Raw genomic sequence first — 21916 nt, 5'->3', positions numbered from 1 at the left:
TGTCTGCTGTTGCACCGCCACCAGTGGGAGCACTAACACATACAGACCACTGGGATTTTTAGTCACCCCGCCAACTAACCTGCTCCTAGCCTGGGAAGTCTAGACATCATGAACTAGTGCTTTCCGGTGTGGAGGGGAGTCCGTCTGACTGCATGAGCGTTCCCACTCTTACCTCTTCTTGTGGAGCTGCACCTGGGGGGAAACTTGAAGAAAAATACTAGTGTAGACAAGGCCCTAGAAGTGGTTCCATCTGGTCATCCTTGATGCGGGATGCTTAGTAGGCACGCTCACCTTGCCTCTTCTCTTCCTGTAGAAAAATTGAGGACTTTTAAGTACAAGAGTCAGGAGGAAGTTTAGAGAAGAACTGCAATATGACTGATTGGTAGGACTATTGATTTAGTAGGAAGGGTTAAAGGGGGAGAAGTTTATACCTAGAAATAAGCTAAAATTAAGACAATGTCTAGACTGAATATCAGGAAAGAATCTGATAGCAAAATCTGCTAGATGTCTTTTCTGTGCCATATGTGTTCTGTAGATGAAGAAGTTGGGTCTAACCATAATTTGGCTATTTTTGTAGCCCAATTTATCCTCTTTATATTGGTTAGAAAAATAGACCTACATCCTTGTAATTAATTATCATTAAGAGGAAAAACAGATGATATAGTGTGTTAAATGAAACCATACTAGTGAAATTGTAAGTAGCCATTTGACCCAAATAGATCTCTATTTGACCCTCTGTCTTTTTTTGCTTAAAAAACATCACTGGAAATTCTAGAGTTTAAAACATATACTGCTGTCATGCTGTACTGTTCCATTAAACATCAAATTCTTATTCTTAGTAACTAACTATGCTTTCCCTAGATCTGTATGCCTTTCTTATGTAATATGAACAATATTCTTCAATATTAACAAGCTTTTTCAACAAGTAGTAATATTAATTAGCATTTCCATCTTGTGTGGAATAGTACAGTTCCTTCCAAAAAATAAAATTCTGTCAACCTAATGGCAATACTAGAGAGTGCTTAAAGTGCACTTCCGTTTGGTCTTGAGTATTGATCTTTTCTGACTTATGGCAGAGGATGTAAATATTTACATCTAACATGCTTTCTGGAAAATCAACTATTAGATGTTAAAATGTAGCTTGCTGCATAAAATCTTTATAATTATTAATGACCTGAACATTAATTGTATCTCTATCTTTGCTTTTCTTATTGGATAGAGGATCCCACTGAACATAACTTGTATCCTTGTACAAGTTTTACTATTCTAAAAAGTGTCTTCATGCTACTCCCAGAAGCCCTCTGCTTTCATGAAAGTCAGTGTTTAGGGAATTACTAACTCTCTTGCTCGAAAAGTTATTTGTGAAATTTGTTAGTGTGTGGACTGTTCACTTGTAAAAGTGGTGGTTTAAAAGGTGCAGCGGGGTGCTTGGGAGAAGATTCAGGATAAACACGGAAAGAATTGCCCCACATGATCCTTGGTCCTCTGTTCAACCTTTAATATAACAAAAAAATGGCACCCTTTAAGTGCAGATCTACTCCGAAAAGTAACTATAAAAATAGCACCTTCTTAATCAACAAACATACTTTTTTGATATTCAGAATATTCTTAACTGATTTTAGTGACAAACATTTTTGCCATTTTGTCCTCCTGTTAATTCTGAAAAATCAACACAGCTCTGGGAGATGGATTTTCACCACGCTTGTGGGAAAGCCAAATTTGGCTTTCAATTTCACCCCTGAAACCCTGCAGAAAGCAGATGTATAACTTGGGAAACATCTTAACATGCAGAATTCTTATTACTGGTGGTGATGCTTGAACAGGAAATAGAGCATCTTGACTGACCTCCTGGGTAATTAGAGCTCTGGCATTTACAAAAAGAAACAAAAAAAACCCCATTTATATGTGAAAAGTAATGTTTATCTCGAAGTCAGAGTCATTATTATATTATATTAGTGCATTACATAGTGTAGCCATGTTTCAACAAATAGTCTTAGAAAAAATGTCTTTTTTAAAGTTTTTTTTGGGTACTGGGAAAATAGTAACAGTGTTGCAGTTTCCAGATCTTCCAGTGGGTGCTTGGCAAAGGATAAAGTCTAAGTAGACAATTTTATAAGACGTTATGATAGTGATGATCACCGTAGAAACATGCATAAATAAATCTAGGAAAAGTGTTAGAGCAGAATACAAGACTAAGCCAGGTTTTTAAAAATGATTACCTCAAGTCCATAATATGAGGAGCCGTGAAAACAGTAGCTTGTTTTGGTCTGTTTTAATCTTGATGTGCTGTTTCTTAAATAAAACAAACATTTCTTCCTACAGTATGATTCTTTTGCTTTCCCCAGAGATAAATGCAGGTTTCCAATTAAGAAGTCAGATCAGAACAGTATCTTGGAATATTGTCCTGTAGTGGTCATTGAACAACTCCCTTCACATTTAGGCTGTTTCTCAGAAGATTTAAATGTAATGGACATTATGCAATATGCAGAAACAAGCAAGTCTGTTCTATCTAAAGAGAATTTATTTTTGCTTCGAGTCATCAGAGCTAAAAGATGCAAAGCTATTATTGGGACTCACTTTCACTTCCTGGGCCTTTAATATGAACCCAGTTTCTTAGATCTGCATGTGATGGTTGTTAGAGTAATAAATGGAAGACTAAAGTCGTTGTAGGAAGTAATTTAATACTAATAATTTGATAGCATGGACAATAAGTTACTGAGCTAGATGAGATGCTTTCAACTTTAAGTAACTTCAGAAGGAAGGCTTGACAAACCTACTCATTATAGTACAAACAAGTGATTAATCTGCTTGTACAAATGGAAAATTGCAATGGATGCCTTGAAGTTTACCCATTTTAAGATCCCATGTTGTCTGCATCTAGCTATTATGTAAAGAACACAGCCTCAGAAGCATGGTTAAAACCATAGTAAGATTGTTTAATATTAGAACTAAATCCATGTTGTAATTTTTAATGCCTAATGCACTCAATCCTTAATAGTTCAAAGTGCTTAATAGTAGAATTAAAAATTGGGCTGGATCAAGACTTCAGTGGGTTTTGAATCAAGTCCATAAGGAAGGTTACAGGATCCAGTAAGCATACCAGAATTGGTTTAAAATATGAGCCCCGTATACCATATCACTCCATTGTGAATCAGCTTCACAAATTATAAAGTTTAAAAAAATGTAAGTTTTGAAGGAAAGTCCAAGTACACTTATTGTGGCTGATAGGAAAATTTAAACATTCCCTTGCAGGGTTGTGAACTCAAACTCAACAGCATTTTGCTCCCGCAACAGAAGCAGAAAGTGAAACTTGATTATCTGAACTAGTCTGTCCTAAATGCACTAGTTACATAATAAATAGCAAATAGTATATTTAGACTTCTAAAATCTTCAGCCTTAGTACTCTAAGATGCTGCTCTTAATAAGACAACAGCTGAAAAATCACATTTGTCTGAATATTTTTACCTGTTAAAAATAAAAAAAAAGTACTCTTTGTTTACTTTGTATTTGGCAGCACTTTGTGCTTAGTCATTTTTTATATTGTGTTTGTGGGTTTTTCACACAGAAAGATCGGGGCAACTCCAGGGTAATGGTAGCACCTGAAAATACTTTCAGTTCATCTCTTTAAAAAAGACTAGATTTTTAAGTTGACAATTCTTGTTGGAATGATTTTTGGTAGGGCACTTTTTTTTAATTTTGTTCAATTTTTAGAGTATCAGAGCAATTTATTTTTCAATAGGACATCCCTAAATATGTTCCTTGTCAGAAAAAACAGGAGTTTGTACAAAAATTTCTTTATACTTTTCTAAGAAACTGACTTAATTCGGAGACTTTAGTTAGAATCCTTTTTGAACATACTGGAGAGCAAAAATATCAGAATAGTTGGCATGACTCTTAGCTTGTACACACTAGCACTTATTTCAATATAACTTAAGTTGCTCAGGGATGTGGAAAAGCCACTCCCTGAGCAATGTAAGTTACACCGACAATGTGGACAGTGCTATGTTGGTTGGAGAAGCTCTCCTGCCGACATAGTGACTGCCGATCTGGGAGATAGAGTAATTATGCTGATGGGAAAGCTCTCTTTCATCAGCCTAGAGCATCTGCTCTAGCTGCACTACAGTGGTGCAGCTACATTGGTACAGCTGTGCTGCTGTAGTGATTCTAGTGTAGACTAGCCTTTATTTAAAAGCCTGGAAAATGAGCTGGTACTGTTACCTGCAAGTTTCTGAATTAATTGTGGAAACTAAGCATATATATGCTCTCTGAATAAAGATTACTGCCCTTTGAATCTATTAATGAGGGAGGAGGGAATGGAGACTGTTTAGTCAGTGACTCGTGTCATGCTGTTACCTAGATTGTATGTATACTAGACTTCTTAAAATTTCCCACTTGCTACTTATGACAGAAATGGTGGAAATTTAGAATGTTACCTGTGTTATCAAACCTGACAGAGATGAAAATGCTATTGGTCACCAGCAACCAGTCTTCACTGGCATTAGCAGTAGTATAGCAGAACCAGTGGTAGCAAGGGTGGGAAGTCTTAGGAGCTATCTACTTTAGATGTTTTCCTTTTCTCTACAATTGCATTTTTGTTTGCCTACCTTTGGATACTCAAGGGTTGAGGTGGACTAAATGGCATTATACATTTAAATTCATAGGGAAATCAGGATGCTTTTAGAATTTTGTTCACTCTTGCTTATTGTACTTTTGAATATCCATGTCTGAAGATGCATGTAACAATAATAATCCTTACAGGTATGCAATGTTTTGCCTAAAAAAGTTGTGTGTGCCCTTCCCTAGTAAATTGTGTGCTTTATGGTAGGGTTAAAAATATACTTCACCGTGTGACTATGGTCACTTAGTATTGGATCCACATTTAGAGTCAGTGGGATAAATCCAAAGTTTAATTTCTGCATTGTCTTACTTTTTTCTAATATTTGTATAAAATGTAATTCCCAAATGATGTTGAAAATCTCATTGAGATAAGAACATCTTGTACAAGTATCCTGTTGCTTAAAGAGCACTGGATGTTCAGTGCTAAATAGAATTTCTAAACAGATGGTCATAATTAAAATAAAATACATCCACCTTTCAAGTCTTATTCAGTGTTCTAATAAGTATTTTAGTGGTCCAACATATACTAACATCACTAACTAAACAGTAGAACAGCAAACAATTGGTTCAAAATGAAAATGAAAAGTTGTTGAATTCAGATGGGACGGGGAAACAGCTGGCTTCCTCAAAACAATAACTTTACCTTATTTCCACTTTTGGAAAAGAAAATATAGTATTGAGTCTTTAACTCTTTTTATAAATATAGCAGTATAGGGAGTAATGTGAGTTCATTTGCATTTTTAAAAGGAAAAGTGCTAATTGGGCAGGTTAATTAATAGCACTTATGCAAACCATCTGTTTTCTAGGATTTCGATAGCATCAGAGCCAACAGGTAAATTGTTATACAGTAGTTATGGGTGTGGCTGTTTAGCTTTAACCTTTACAAGCACCTACCAGTTTGATAGTGTCAGTGTTGAAGGCTTGAATTTAAATAGTTTAGCTGAAGGTCTTAGCTGGAGGAGCCTTTAAATATTTGGGCTTGTTTTCTTTTTATTGATTTTAAATTATGTAAGATGGGATGTCTTTCAGAATACATGAGTAAATTTTCCCTTTTCCCTTCAAACATATTTCTACATAGGATTTACGTGGAACCTCTGCACAAAGTGAGATATTTCAAAGGAAAGACCTGCTAATAATAAACTGAAGTTGTTGCTTGTTGGATCTAGATGGCGTTTTGGTGACATTTTCCATATTGTAATTTGGTCTCCATATTTTGTACCTTTCCTTGTTGTGGAACCAGCTACAGTGCTATGCTCTGCAAACAATTGTGTGAACAAAGTAGCAGCTGTGTAATTGCCCCCAAATACCTGGATTTCCAGTACAGCAGAGAGATTTCTGCCACAGACTTACGTACGTGGAGTTTCACTGTTATGAATATGAGGTAGCGAATGTGTGAAATGCAAATAGAGAAATGTACGCCCCTGGGAGCAAGTCCTCTGATGGGCTGTTACAAGGGAGGTGATGTGAACACAGATTTACTCTCCCATTCCAGCAATAAATGTTTTACCACTTTTAAAAACAAAAAATGTAAGTGTATAATGGATTCTATTTCTATAAAGCAATGTTTATACTGACACCTGTTTAAATTTGAACAAGATGGGTAGGATGAAACATCTGTGATCATGTTGCACTCCACTTTATGTGATAGTAAAACAAATATAATATTTCTTTGACTTCTCACTCCTGTTCCATTATTAGGGAGTGTTCTTAGTTTTTGAAAACTGTGAGCTTGATTTCTATCTGAGGTTCTGCCTTTAACCTTTTATGTGCCAACCAATGTTTTTCCCTAAAGTGTTTTAATTCCATGAGTATACAAGAAACCCTGATGACGTTTACTGAAGATAGGCTCACGAACTGGATTAATAGCTGGAAGAATATGATGGGATTATAACTGTTACTGTAGATTGATATAATAGAGGCAGGGTTGGATTCATTATGTGGGGATTTCAACATTAGTTTTTTAGTTTTATTTCATAAAATGTTAAAATCTTGCTTTTTAAATTAAAAGCAACTAATTGTAAATGACTGCAAAATGTTGTGTAGAAACTACATCCTTTGTTCATTTACTTTCCAGCTGCCAAAATACGGGGACAGTGAAATAATGGTCTTCTAGTCTGCTAAACAAGCGTCCAACTTCCACAATGCCTGTGCAGGCAGCTCAGTGGACAGAGTTTCTGTCCTGTCCAATCTGCTACAATGAGTTTGATGAGAATGTGCACAAACCCATCAGCTTAGGTTGCTCTCACACTGTCTGTAAGACCTGCCTGAACAAGCTTCATCGCAAAGCATGTCCTTTCGACCAGACTGCCATCAACACAGACATCGATGTGCTTCCTGTAAACTTTGCACTTCTCCAGTTAGTTGGAGCCCAGGTATGACTTAAGGAGCTCTTTACTTTTTCCAACATTACCATTTACATTTTACCATTGCAGCAGGAATACATCCTCACTGTTCCAGTCTGGGATAAGAAAAGGTCTGATCTTTATAGCATCTGAAGGCCTGTGTACGCTACAAAGACAATTACATCAGGAGACCAGGTTACCAGACAGCTGTCCCTTGTCACAACTAAAACAATATTTCATCATGTTGTGTAGACAGGACTCTGTTATAACAGTGACCCTGTAATGTGCCACAGTTCTGGACAAAATATGTCTGTAAAATGATTTTAAGATTGTGTTCCAGTATAGTTGGGTGTACAGCTGTGTGAGTTTGTAGATAAATACCTCCTGGACCTAGAGGACAATCAGCAGTGTCATTAGAAAAGTTAATCTACAGATTACACTCATTCATCCTTCTCATTGGGAACTAGTTGCGTCAAAACCTCATGTTACTTCTTACATTGAAAAGAATCTGACCTCTGAACGCAGGTACAGACCTCTGTTCTTTTGAAGCACCCATGATGAGGGCGTTTAGGTTTGAGAGAGTGTTTCATCAACTAATTGAATTAGAAATTTTTCCCTCCAGTACCTCATAGTGGTGGCACAGGAATGTTAATAAAGTCAGCATTGCACTTCAGGAAACTTGTAAGTAAATAATCTATCTCTCTCTTGTGCCCTTTCACATGTGTGTTCAAAGAGTTTTTTTTATCTTTTTCAAGTTAATAATTCTTTAAAAGAATTGGGATGCCACCTGCAGAGGGTGCATTTTATTGTGAGCTGCTTAGTGTGTTGCTTATTTTAATTTGTCATCCAGACAGATGTGACAACAATGGATACATTAAAAAAGTCATTGTGTATGTTATGGAACATAGTGTCATACACTAGTATGTTTTCCCTTCTCAACTTCATATTTATTTTATTCTCTATTGCTAATATAGTGTTTGTAATAGTCACCTTGTCTGCCTATTGCAATCTTCACTTCCTATGATTGCCCCACTTCTCAGAGTACACCTTAGCTTGTTCAGTACATTGTAACTAAAATCACCTTTGTTTTCTGCCACTCTGACCAGATCATGCCCACGGTGAGTCATGCACCAAGTTCAGATTCACCATTCTTCTCTTTTAGGACTGCAGAACATGCTGTGCTTTGCTACATTTCTATCTCTAATTTCTCCTTGTTCACCTTTTCATGTTCTGTTCTTGGCCAGTTAATTGCATCTGGTCACTTCCTTGGTCTCCTACAAGCAACTCTGCACTTCTTCTTATGCTGCCCCTATACATTGATCATCCTCCCAGGCCCTGTGTACCATGCACCTTACCTTTCAAATAACCCTTCATAGGTCCGTTCTTTCAGCTGGTCTTCCATCACAGACCTCCCCTCCTGCCCTGTTTTCCTCTTTTTAATCTCCAAATGTTAATGTGTCAACCCAAAAGCACCACAAGAAATGTTCAGATAATAACCCATAATAATATCGTAATCTTTCATCACTATAACAATCATCCTCTATAATCCCTTGCTGTATTATGAGTATTACATGCCAAACACCATGGCATTGAAACTGTCTTTCATTTCTCTGTGAAGAGTAGTGTAGATCTGTGATGTTGTATAATTAGCTTATACTGTGATAAGGTGAGTAAGGCAGGTCATGGGAAAGATTATGGACACTGGCTACAACTCCCTTTTTTCTTTTCTTTGCAATTTTTGTAGGTACCAGATCATCAGACAGTAAAGTTAAGTAACTTAGGAGAGAACAAACATTATGAGGTAGCAAAGAAATGTGTGGAAGATTTGGCACTCTACTTAAAGCCACTAAGTGGAGGAAAGGGTAAGTCTTCTTAAAACTCTGCAATTCTTGGTATATCAGACAAGCTTACTCTTAACAGAAGTATGTTCTCAGTGCTAACTGGTTTCAGGCTGTGAAGTGATAGTTTTACGAGAAAGATAGCTTTTCCTTTATGTCTTTACTGGTTCGTGCACATCTATAGTGCTTTGTAAATAACAGTCTAGCAGCTATATTGTTTTTGCTTTTGAGGGTAACTAATATGTGCTTTTCATTTAATAATGTTCTCACCTAAGCATAGGAAAGGAACCCAAACTCTTCAAGCTAAACAGGTGGTTTGGTTTGACATAGTTAGATGTAAGATTTTAATTTAAATTCCTTTATTAGTCAGCTATCCATGTATGATTGTAATGACAAGGGATGGACTGAAATAGACAAGTGCCAGAAAGCCTTTATGGTGATCTGCAGGGAACTAAGGAATGTTCTGTAGTCCATGTTGAAAGCTGCCCGAAGTGTTATATGCTCCAAAAGTGAGGTGGGGATCCTACATAAAATCTAAAAATGGCATGGCTTTATCAGACATGGCACAGAAAAGGGGCATAGAGTGAAAATTGACCAATTTAGTACAGATCTTGATAAGCACTGGGGGGCTGAGTGGGAGATACTTCAACAAGAGATATCAGTAGTGTTGGATCAATGTTGTGATGGCGAGTGGCCTCTTAGGCTCAAAGAGTTCATGGTAGGGTATGGCATGGGTCTGTGACTTAAGCCTATACTAGAAATGGTGGTTTGCCTTTCGCTTAGTTGATCAATCTGTCTTATTATTAAGTCTTAGTTGACCATTTACCTCTTTCTTTAAAGGAGTTGCTAGTTTGAATCAGAGTGCCCTGAGCCGTCCAATGCAAAGGAAACTGGTGACGCTAGTGAACTGTCAGCTGGTGGAGGAGGAGGGTCGTGTTAGAGCCATGCGAGCAGCACGCTCACTTGGTGAAAGAACTGTAACAGAACTGATTTTACAGCACCAGAACCCTCAGCAACTGTCTGCCAATCTCTGGGCTGCTGTCAGGGCACGAGGATGCCAGTTTCTAGGGCCAGGTAGGACTCTTGCAGAATGGATCTGGCTGTTTCTTTTCTTACCAGGAAGAACATTACTTGGGAGTCTTGTCATTGCAGTTTGGAGGTAGATGTACTCTTGTTTTTCACGTTTATGGGAAAGAGCTAAGGGAGGGGGGAGGAGGTTAGGTATTCTAACCAGTATACCTCTTGGTTTTGTTATGGTCTATCCCTAGATACTGCAGGGAAATGTTCCACAAATCTCAGCCCATTATAAATAGATGTATTTTCCTTACTGTCTGTATTATTATGTAACATGCTGATAGTACTGAGCACTATGATTGGTGCATAGGCACAAGGTTTCTCGTTCAGATTTAATGTTTGTGCCTATACCTTAAGTCATAGAGTCCAAAACCACCAGCCCAGGTTGCATGGTAATACTGAGTTTTAAAAGCAGTTAAGTTAAAATTTATAGCTTTGGAGTCTTTTCTATAAACCAGCTATTACCAGTAAATTGATGCCAAATTGAGTGTATAGTTCATCAAAAGATTCTGTTTAAGTTGGCAACGCAGTGAACTTGTAATTCTGATGGATAGTTCTAATATTCCTGTGCCATTCCTACCACTAGATTTCATCAGCTTCCTAGTATAAAATTGGCAAGCTACATGAAATGGCAAAGGCTGAATGTTGAGACTGTGCAATGTAAAACCAAAAGTTAAAAAGTGCCAATGTTGTTGAAAACAGGGAGCCCTGAATCGTCCAGTCTTCTTTCAACTGGAACCACTTCCTGCATTTCTGTGTACTGCTTTATATCTGGACTAGCAGATTTCTTAAAATGGGGCACATTTTCACTGACTGTGTTTTGCTATGGTTGATTGTTGGACTAAAAATAGTTAAGATATTGTGGACAAGAACTCTCAAACCAAATGTTCCTGTGTACGCTGTTAATGTGTGGTAGTCTTACTTTTCTTATGACTTTTTTTTTTTTTAAAACGTCTGTTTAAAGCTATGCAAGAAGAGGCTCTGAAACTTGTGTTACTGGCACTTGAAGATGGCTCTGCACTCTCAAGAAAAGTTTTGGTACTTTTTGTTGTGCAAAGACTAGAACCAAGATTTCCTCAGGCATCAAAAACAAGCATTGGTCATGTTGTGCAACTACTGTATCGAGCATCATGCTTTAAGGTAAAAGAATGGATAATTTAAAATGAAAACTTGCTTTTAATTTTTTGCAACTTAATACCAGTTTTATTTTTTTAAAACTTTTTGATACATAAGCAATGTTTAGCATATAGTTCTGAGGAACAATATGGCATGAATATCTTTCACCTGCAACGTGCTACTCAAATTCAGATCTTACCCATTCTAAAGATACAGTGAAGCATCAAGAAGTGATCTAAAACCAATTAATCATCTAATCCCACTAACTGTAGCCTCTGCGTACACAGAGATGGTGAGACGGAAATATATGGAGAGAGTCCTAATGAATTCGGTACTGATGCGTGCATTATAAAATGGACATGAAATGTTTAAACCTCTCATTTATTATACCATACCTCATTTCCACTGAATGCTTCCAACTCTTGATCTTTGAAGAGTAAGAGATTGGGAGTAGGAAGTGAACTCTGCTTTCCTGTATGGTAGTATAGAGCATGATCATTAAGAAATTAATCGGCCCAGAAAGGCAATAAAATAACATGTTAGCTGACAAAGACAGTCTGATCTAGACATCTTCAATAGAATATCAGTATTTGATACAAAAGCTCTTGCATTCGATGACATGGGAAGATGGTTACATTTTTATTTCAACATACGATTTCTTCTAGAAGGCCTAGAGTACACTTGATATACACATAATGTAAGCAGTAATTTGTTTTGTGACCCATTAGCAACAATGCATTTTTGCCCAAAATAAGATTTGTGGGATGTTTTTCTAGACTCTCATAAAAATACAGTAACTCATCACTTAACGTTGTAATTATGTTCCTGAAAAATGCAACTTTAAGTGAATCCAATTTCCCCATAAGAATTAATGTAAATAGTGGGGGTTAGGTGCCAGGGAAATTTTTTTTTTGCCAGACAAAAGACTACACACACATAGACTACACACACTGTATAAGTTTTAAACAATTTAATACTGTACACAGCAATGATGATTGTGAAGCTTGGTTGAGGTGATGAAGTCGGAGAGTGGGATATTTCCCAGGGAATGCCTTTGTGCTAAATGATGAACTAGCAATTGGCTGAGCCCTCAAGGGGTTAACTCATTGTTAATGTAGCCTCACACTCTACAAGGCAGCAGAAATGGAGGGAGGGGAGACAGCACAGCAGACAGACACACATACTGTGTGTGTGTGTGTGTGTGTGTGAGAGAGAGAGAGAGAGAGAGAGAGAGAGAGAGATGTGATTTCCCTTTTAAGTACACTGACCCACTCTTAAGTACACTGCCTGCTCCCTTCTCCTGAGCCCTGTCATGTGTCCCCCTGCTCTATGGAGATGGGATAAGCAGGGGGACACCCTGACATTAGCCTCCCTCTTCCCTCCCCCCACCCCCCTGCACCTTCCAGCAAGCAGGAGGCTCGGGGAGCAGCTCCAAGGCAGAGGGCAGGGACAGCACATTGCAGTGGGGGGAGGGACAACTGAACTCAGGCAATTGATAGCCTGCCGGTCAGCTGCTGCACAGGGAACTTAGGGGAGCGGGGAGCTGATGGGGGGAGGGGCCTGCTGGTCCACCCTGGTTCCAAGCCCCCACCAGCTCGCTGCAACGGGCTGCTCTTCTGCAAGCAGTGGACAAAGCAGGTGGCTGCCAAACGATGTTATAATGGAGCATTACACAACTTTAAACGAGTATTTTCCCTAATTAATCAGCAATGAAACAACGTTAACCGGGGCAACTTTAAGTGAGGAGTTACTGTATGTGTATTTCATCTTTACTTTGCATCTTTATAAAAAGAAAATTAGCGCTGCACATGAGTTAAAGGACTAGGAGCCAGGACTTGTGGGTTCTATTCTTGTCTGTATCACTGATGAAGTTACAGGTTTCAGAGTAGCAGCCGTGTTAGTCTGTATTCGCAAAAAGAAAAGGAGTACTTGTGGCACCTTAGAGACTAACAAATTTATTAGAGCATAAGCTTTCGTGAGCTACAGCTCACTTCATCGGATGCATGCTCTAATAAATTTGTTAGTCTCTAAGGTGCCACAAGTACTCCTTTTCTTTTTACTGATGAAGTTAGTGACCTTGAGCCAAGATATTTTGCTTCACTGTGTCTGCCCATCAATAAAATGGGTTAATACTGACTATGCCAAAGGTGTATTTATGAGGCTTAATATGTATATAAAGTAAACTCTGATCCTCCGATGAAAGGTGTATGTAGCCAGGTATTTTTGTTAAAACTGGTACTAATTGTCTTTCTGTAAAGTATACTCTAAATTATAGAGTGCTGTGCAACTTTTTGATCATCCTTTTCCCCTCCTCATTTACCAATTAAATTCTGAACTTTTGCTGTCTCTCTTTGAGTTGTCTTTTAACATTGGGTATATCGAAATGATAGTGGAACTGAAGGTCTAATCCTATAGCTGTATATCCTGCCAACCACATTATATCTTCAGACTTAAGCAAATCCAATTTCTGACTTAGCTGAAGTGATTTGACTTGATGTCATGTCGTCCTCATAATGACTATCTATACAACACTGTATTATCTGGCTAGCCCACAGTAATGCTAGTACTCTGCAGGGGGATTAATTTTTGGAAGAACTAAGTGTTGATTCTATATACCAAGGGTTCTCAACCTTTTTTTTTTTTTTCTGAGGCCCCCCCCCAACATGCTATAAAATCTCCATGGCCCACATGTGCCACAATAACTGGTTTTCTGCATATAAAAGCCAGGGCCAGCCTTATGGGGTAGCAAGCAGGGCAGTTGCCTGGGGCCGCATGCCACAGGGGCTTCCGTGGAGCTACATTGCTCAGGCTTCGGCTTCAGCCCCATGCGGTGGGGCTTCAGCTTTCTGCCCTGGGCCCCGGTGAGTCTAAGGCTGACCATGCTTGGAGGACCCCCTGAAACTGCTCCCGGCCCGCCAGGGGGCCCCGGACCCCTGGTTGAAAACCACTGCTATATACCATAGCACACTTGTTTATACATCTGATGGACTCTGCTGTAATTAAAGAAAAATGAAGTTTTCAAGCATTGTTGAATTCTTGTTTTTAGGTCACCAAAAGGGATGAAGATTCTTCTCTGATGCAGCTTAAAGAGGAATTTCGGAGTTATGAGGCTTTGCGAAGGGAACATGATGCCCAAATTGTCCACATTGCTATGGAAGCGGGACTTCGAATATCACCAGAACAATGGTCTTCCCTCCTTTATGGTGACTTGGCACATAAGTCACACATGCAATCCATTATTGACAAGGTTTGTCAATGGGGTAGATTTAGTATCCTTTTCTTGTTAGATTTAACAGTTAAAGGGTATAATACTGAAGCAGTTTTTAAACTATTATAACCTCTAATTTTAACTAAGTTTTAATATGACTAGAGAGTAGGATGGCTGTTTTTTTGTACGTAATCTTTATGTACAAAGCCCTTTCAGAATTTTTAGTGTTTACAAAGGTCACAGAGAAGCAGTGCACAAAATTACTTTTCCTAGTTATGTGTCTTATGATGAAGCTTCATAGGGCAGATTCTGAGCTGAGAATTGTAATCTCTCACCACTGATAATCACTATATGCAATCTGAAGACACTACCTGTCTCATTTTGGAGCCCATCTCTCTTGAAAGAAAATGAGAATACTTTTTCTGTTAAAATGTCCAGTTTATAGAATGAAGAGCATTATTGTCACTTTTATTTTCAGCTCCAGTCTCCAGAATCATTTGCAAAAAGTGTACAGGAGTTGACAATTGTCTTGCAACGTACAGGTGATCCAGCAAACTTAAACAGACTTAGGCCTCATTTAGAGCTTCTGGCAAACATAGATCCTAATCCAGGTATGTGAATGGTGCTAATAAACGTAAATTTTTTTCCTTTCCTTTTTTTCATGAAAAATATAACTCTACTGGTAACAAATTCTGTTTCTACTCTAAACAGTTCCCATCAATTGATGTTTTTAACCTGCTGTTCAAGATTTTCCTCTTAATCCTTGTAGTGCATGTTTCTGGTGTAATATAAAAGTTGTCTCATTTAAAATGATATTGGAATTACTGTTAAAATGTGCTTTAAATTTATCAATTGTAGATGCAACTTCTCCAACATGGGAGCAGCTGGAAAATGCAATGGTGGCAGTGAAGACTGTGGTACATGGGCTAGTGGACTTTATTCAGAACTATAGTAGAAAAGGTCATGAAACACCACAGGTGACTATATTTAATTACCACCTGTATTTCTGAGTGTTCTGTGATGCTTTAACAAAAGGTCTTAACTTATTTTGCAAAATTAATGTTGATGTAAAACATTTGTAGTCTACTCAGGCTTTCCACTGCCATGAAATAAAGTAGAATTAATATCTCAGGCCCATGTTCCCTGAGCAGGGAGTATCTAATACCATTCACCAAAATACCTTCTAGCCAATTAAAAATACATTGAATTGGATTCTCTGTGGTATTAATCAATCTTCCTTTTGTAGGAAAAATGGTATCTATTTATTAATAAACACTTTAAGGATGGACTTGGGTGGAACCCCTAGGGTTCTAAAAAGAATGCATTAGGACCTCTCCTGATTTCACTGGCAAATTAAAACAAGCCAAAATTATGTGATATCAGCTTAGAGTAGACTCCCTGCACATGATGCTGTAGTTAGTAAAGTATACCCACAAGGAACACTTGATTTAAATCTTAGTGAATTTTATCTGTTATGTGTAATATAAAGCTATACTGGGACTATTTTAACCTTTCAGACCCCAGTGGTGCCACATTAGTTAGCTCAATACTTGCTCACTGAGGTTTCTTGTCTTGCTTAATCAAGACCATTGTTGTTCTGGTATCTTTTTAAACAAATGAAGAAAAAACATACAAGAAATATTAAAATTATAAGAACTCCAGAGTCAAGGTGTCCATTGTATATAGGTGATATAATTTACTTGTAATGGGCTCATTATGCAATCTTTTTATAAATGTATCTTTTAGCCCAATTGGTTGTGTTCCATCCATTTTTATACATGTATATGAAATACCAAAACTTTGAAGTTAATTGTTTAAACAACAGAGAAGAGCAAGAATAATTTTTTAAAATGTTAGTTTAAGGGATAATACGTTACAAAAGAACCCTAGACCATCAGCATATAGGACCATCAGCATGCATATCCTCCTGTATCCCTTCTATGATCTGAATGCCCATACTCTGATCCTTCTACAGCCATCCAACCAAGCACATAGCATCTTAAGTAACTGCCATCCATTCAAAACTCTCCCCTCCATATAAAACTATGAGCCAGGATCAAGGATATCTGTATAACCCAATTATAAGAACCTATTTCACATAAATCACACAAAAGGATTTTTGTATACAAGTTACACAAATAGCTGCCAAATCTTAACAAGGTAGACCATAAGTGCTGATCATGGCCTTCTGCATTTCATCATTTTCTAACTTAAACTTTACCATTCTTCCAGATTTACATTGTCTTTCCCACCCTGCCGTCTGGCAATTATTCTGTCTGTGCTATGTAAAAAAAGTGAATTGATTGTTTCTCAACCTTACTTAATGCTACAATCCCTGGACAGATGGAGAAAAAGAGGGAAAATAGTGCAGCTCATTTGACTAAAGAGCACAAACTTTTCTCAGAACATTTTGCTTTGACACTAAGATAAATGTATCCATCAATTTCCTTTCTAGTGACACTTCTAGCACTGGAGACAAGGACACTCCTTCCTCTGTCATACATCCAGTGTGATCTGTGAGAAAGCTGACATTAGGGGTCTTCTTTCCTTCTTTCTAATCACTGGTTCGCAATCAATGCTGGAAACATGTACTGGTCCACCAGTGTGTTCTTCAGTATATTAAGATCTACAGATCTGACCATGAGTCTCTTGCCTGCTTTCAGGCTACAGCTTGGACCTGTGAATTGTTGGTTCAGGGATTTGCCCCTCCTGGTGAAGAGCTGGCCAGTTTATTTGATGGAAGGATTGATCTCACTGCTGTTGAGTTTAAGGATTGTTGGATCTAAAACTTTTCAAAACTAAAATGAAACCTAATATCTGTTGCAATTGGGCTTAAATTTGGCTGGATCTGTCAAGCTTTGCGGTTGGCTTTTAGGACTGAGCACTTAATTATTTGCTTGCCTTCATTCCTGAGGCTTTGAGCATCACACTTTGTGGCATACCTTTTGCTGCTTTTCTTTGATCCCAGCATAACAGACGTACAGATAGAGAAGCCTAAGGTGAAATTCTGCTTCTCCTGCATCTCTTCCCCCATCAGAGTGTATAGATAGTGAACTCTGCTAGCTTTGTGGCCAAGGTAGCCCCCCAACAAATCTCCTAGGTCATCTTCCTTTGGACCAGGAGAGAATCAGGGCTGCAGAATCAAGGAGGTGGCGAGTGATGCACTCCTTCGCACAAGGCGGGAAATAAGAGAAGCAGGGTGGTTTCTCTGAGCCAAAAATCACTACTGCCAAACTTCTTGAGTGCTTTGTAAGCTACTGCTCCATCTTCTCCATCTCCCACTGCAAAGATGGGGAAGGAGGACTGAGATAAAAGGCATGGTGGCACCTGCGCATCTACCAATGTGATATATGCCATCATGTGCCCGCTATGCCCCTCTGCCATGTACATTGGTCAAACTGGACAGTCTCTACGTAAAAGAATAAATGGACACAAATCAGACATCAAAAATTATAACATTCAAAAAACCAGTCGGGGAACACTTCAGTCTCTCCGGTCACTCGATTACAGACCTGCGGGTGGCTATCCTTCAACAAAACTTCACAAACAGACTCCAACGAGAGACTGCTGAATTGGAATTAATTTGCAAACTGGATACAATTAACTTAGGCTTGAATAGAGACTGGGAATGGATGAGTCATTACACAAAGTAAAACAATTTCTCCATGTTATTTCTCTCCCCCACCCCACTGTTCCTCAGATGTTCTTGTTAACTGCTGGAAATGGCCTACCTTGCTTGTCACCATGAAAGGTTTTCCTCCTTCCCCCCCCCCCCCCGCTGCTAGTGATGGCTCATCTTAAGTGATCACTCTCCTTACAGTGTGTATGATAAAACCCATTGTTTCATGTTGTGTGTGTGTGTGTGTGTGTGTGTGTGTGTGTGTGTGTGTGTGCGTGTGTATATAAATCTCCCCACTGTATTTTCCACCAAATGCATCTGATGAAATGAGCTGTAGCTCACGAAAGCTTATGCTCAAATAAATTTGTTAGCCTTTAAGGTGCCACAAGTACTCCTTTTCTTTTTATGGTGGAAAGAGGCTTATCCAATGAGCCTGCCTTGGGATCCCGTGCTGATGACAGTGGTTCCAACAGTGGGTGCCCTCCATTTCAGTGGCCAGTGCAAGGCCACAGAAAGCAAACAAAAGATCTAGTTGACAAGATTACATTGAGCACTTAACTTTCTATGCCTTACTTACAGGCATTAGCCAACCCCCCTTTTTTTAATGGGGACTTCTCACCTGGACTTCTCTCATCCAACAAGTTCCTGGCATTTGGAGTATACAGAGGTCCCCCCACTGGCAACCATATGGTTGGCTGGTATGCACATCCTCTCATCCAAGACTTGTTTCTAACTGCAGTGACAAGGGGATCAAAGGAACATGGAGCAAACCAAAGGGAAAATCCTTGAAGGAGACCTACACCTCTGGCTCCCCAGGACATTACTTAGCTCTGCCTCAGATATCCTTATCTCATATGGACAAAAGCTTTAAAACAAAAACCAAAGAGGGATCTGATCTTCACTGCCTTCCCAAGAGGCTGCACGCCCAGAATGAACCCTGTTATTTTTAAGTTCAGAGTCAGAATCTTTCAGTGTCTTTCAGACTCTAGTTAAAATTTCTGTAGGGTGTAGGCTCCCTGTCCAAAGCACTTGTCTAGAAATAAAATGGCAAAGAAAAGCTATTATGAAGAGGGCTGAGTCTTCTTCATGGGAAGAAGTTCAGCTCTCCAGGTCAGAACTGATGAGATAAATAGGGAAATATAAGAGAGACTCTTCTTTTGGGAATACTTGAAGACCAAGCTAAGGCGAATAACTGCTTCCTGGGACCTTCCTACAGATGAGCCTTCTATTTTAAAAGAATTGGAAAAAAGACAGGCAGCAAAATGAAAAGAATGAGAGGGCCCAAAAAAACCCAGACTCTGTGGCATGGTGGATAGTGCTGCGAGTTAAGTGTTGTGGGTTTGTATCCAACTAGTTACCAACAGAAAGGTAAGTAAGTGGATTCCTGTCTAAGAAAGGCATTACAAAGCAGCTTCAGCAACACTATGGACCTCCGCACTATCCACCGCCTCCACTTGAGTAATTGTACCATGAGTAGACATGTCCAGCTTCCTCTCAGGGGAAGTCAAAAAGCCATGGGAGCTACCAGCAAACGTTCAGAAGATATCCCTGGTTTCATTGTTTATCTTGGATGCCTCTTTCAGTGCTTTTCATTTCTCAGGTAGGGTCAGCAACACAGGCATGTTCTTGGAAAGCAGACACCCAAGCAAAGCAACTCCTGTCAGCATCACTGTATGCTAGAAAAAAACTTAGGGAGAGCTGATGGACAGAGGTAGTGGCTGAGACCGAGGGTGGGGAACAGAAGGAAACTGGCAGTATGGCAAGGAATAAAAGCCCAACTGTACGGTCAGTCCTCCCAAGGCCATTCTGTGAGCAGGTACCACTAAAAAAGAAAATCAGTACAGTAAAGGAAGGTGTAAAAATAAATTTAAAAAACCCCAATTCTTTCCTGTCGCATGACTCCTGGCACATCCATTCAGAAACAATCTCTGATTGGTAGCAGACTCTTCTCCTTTACACACACATGTCTACCTGTCACACTGGGCAAATAGGTGTTGGACACACACTCTCATTAGAACTAAGCGGAATATCGGGCACAGATTTGTTTTATCCTCAGTATTAAGTGTTGATATATGCATTATATATGATGTAAGGATAGGATTTTCAAAGCCAGCTAAGAGATTTGGATCCCAAAATCTCCACCTAAAAATATGTATATGAGGGATAGGGATAAGAACTAAATCCTATCTCCTTCAGTTTTGGGGTGATAAAGGCAGTTCTTAACTCATGGGAGGCATTCCTTTTCATCTGAGAATTGGTTGGAGGATGTTAATTGAGTAGTTCTCTTGCTGCCCTCTGGATTGGAGAGTAACAGAAACCTACTATGTGATCAGCCTGCAGGAATTTTACCCTGGTATTATGGGTAGACAATACAAGTCTGTCATAGTTTTGCTTTAAAACAACTGAACACAAATATGTTCCTTTAGAGCTTTCCTCTGTTCCCGTGGTTCCCAAACTGGGGGCTGCGACCCTTCGGGGTGAGGGGGAGGCAGAGGTGTTGCAAGAGCCCTGGTTATATTGCATTAAAATTAAACTGAAAATTTAATTTAAAAACATTTTTAATTTATAAGGGGGGGGAGGGTTACACTCAGTCTTGCTGTGTAAAAGGGGTCCCAAATACAAAAAGTTTGAGAACCACTGCTATATTCCTGTTGATTATGACCCCTAAAATAAGAGAGGGTATTTTCCTGAACAGAAACTTTTACGGGGGGAGGGAAGCGCACACTCAAAATTCAGATGTGTGATTCCTAAAAGGTTGGGGTTGAGGTGGTGTTCAGGATTATGAGGGATTAATGATCTTGAAAGACATGGCATCTTGTAATTAGTACCTGACAAATTCATGATTGTGAGCAAAATTTTCTGAATGCAGTCCACAGCAGAGTTAGCCACGATGACCTCAATGCAACAAAAGGGTATTCGTAATGTCCGTGAAAAACTTCCTTATCTAAAGGGGTGATTGAGAGTGAAAAATGTCAACTTTTGCATGTCTGTATTTATATATTTTTTTAAAACTACTTATATTTAAACCTATATTGGATCTTAAGTGGGATTTTTTTTTCTATTTTTAAGCCGCAACCAAATAGCAAATATAAAACGAGTATGTGCCGAGATCTGCGCCAGCAAGGGGGATGTCCACGAGGAACTAACTGTACGTTTGCTCACTCTCAGGAAGAGCTTGAAAAGTAAGTCTGGGGATGGTGTTGTTCTTTCCATCAAATCAAGGCAGCTTTCATTAAATCCTGAAAGTAGCTTCCTTTGTGTGTGAATTCATTTCTAGGGATCCTCGAATTGCAAGAGAGCTGTTTGTGCAAATTAGACCTCTTAAAAATAGCATCTACAAATAAATTGCCAGAATTGCCTTTTACTTAACTCTCAGAATATAGCAGAATCAAAATTTTCCTGCACAAAATTATTGACTCTGGGCCTGGCACCTTAAGAGATCTGCAATGGCGCAAACTGAGGAATAGTACCCATTAATCAGCAGTTCTTTATTCCTAACTCAATTTACCAAATATCTCATGTATAACTTCATAAAGCTATTTCCCCCCACACCCATCTCCAAATTAACAACTCAGATGCCTCTCAGAGGATGAGTTGGTCTTTTACTGTAGAGTGAAATGTCTGATGATCTACTTGTTTCTCCAAACTAGTGCTCCTGGTTTAAGTTAAATTGTGAAGTGCTGTTAATGATATCCCGCTTATCCCTTCTGTCATGTCAGTTTTACAAATGCATTAGATTGCACAATGTAAACTCATTTATCAGATTTATCTTTGTAAATATAGGTATCGTTTGAGGAACAAAAAGATCAGCGCGACTGTGAGAACATTCCCTCTCCTAAATAAAGTCGGTGTCAACAGCACTGTCTCAACCACAGCAGGAAATGTAATCTCTGTCATAGGAAGCACTGAAACAACAGGAAAGATGGTGCCGAGTTCCAATGGGATTGCAAATCTGGAAAGTGGTGTTCCCCAATTGATTTCTCGCTGTGCTGAAACCTCCTTAAGAGTTCTGGAGAATGTCAAGAAGGGGGGAAAGTCTGGAGCCAGTGGTCAAAATGCCTCTGGGTCTCCTACAGAATCGCTATCTGAAAAGTATGTATTC

The 21916-nt window shown here is 38.9% G+C and overlaps 1 protein-coding gene and 1 non-coding gene across 12 annotated transcripts in view; both read left to right on the top strand.

Moving 5' to 3' along the window:
- The window catches only part of RC3H2 (ring finger and CCCH-type domains 2), a 36996-nt gene that overhangs the window by 767 nt on the left and 14313 nt on the right, over window positions 1–21916 (top strand). For 5 of the 11 annotated variants that reach the window (XR_005289182.2, XM_038374557.2, XM_043499076.1 and 2 more), the window contains exons 2-11: window positions 5696–5967; window positions 6692–6989; window positions 8704–8821; window positions 9638–9871; window positions 10836–11011; window positions 14034–14234; window positions 14674–14806; window positions 15054–15172; window positions 20884–20996; window positions 21598–21906. Coding sequence is in view for 10 of the 11 variants with exons in the window: in XM_038374557.2 (XP_038230485.1) it covers window positions 6759–6989; window positions 8704–8821; window positions 9638–9871; window positions 10836–11011; window positions 14034–14234; window positions 14674–14806; window positions 15054–15172; window positions 20884–20996; window positions 21598–21906 (1634 nt within the window). In the remaining variant the exon portion in view is untranslated. Of the gene's footprint in view, window positions 1–5695; window positions 6145–6691; window positions 6990–8703; window positions 8822–9637; window positions 9872–10835; window positions 11012–14033; window positions 14235–14673; window positions 14807–15053; window positions 15173–20883; window positions 20997–21597; window positions 21907–21916 lie in introns of all 11 variants that reach the window. The other 6 variants (XM_043499079.1, XM_043499077.1, XM_043499074.1 and 3 more) reach the window with 3 other exon arrangements.
- Window positions 14458–14572, top strand: LOC119844432. Its single transcript, XR_005289261.1, has one exon. It is a non-coding gene; the product is annotated as a small nucleolar RNA SNORD90 (small nucleolar RNA).

Source organism: Dermochelys coriacea, chromosome 16, assembly GCF_009764565.3.
Source record: "Dermochelys coriacea isolate rDerCor1 chromosome 16, rDerCor1.pri.v4, whole genome shotgun sequence".
Lineage (NCBI taxonomy): Eukaryota > Metazoa > Chordata > Testudines > Dermochelyidae > Dermochelys > Dermochelys coriacea.
This window is presented reverse-complemented; position numbering and strand designations above follow the sequence as displayed.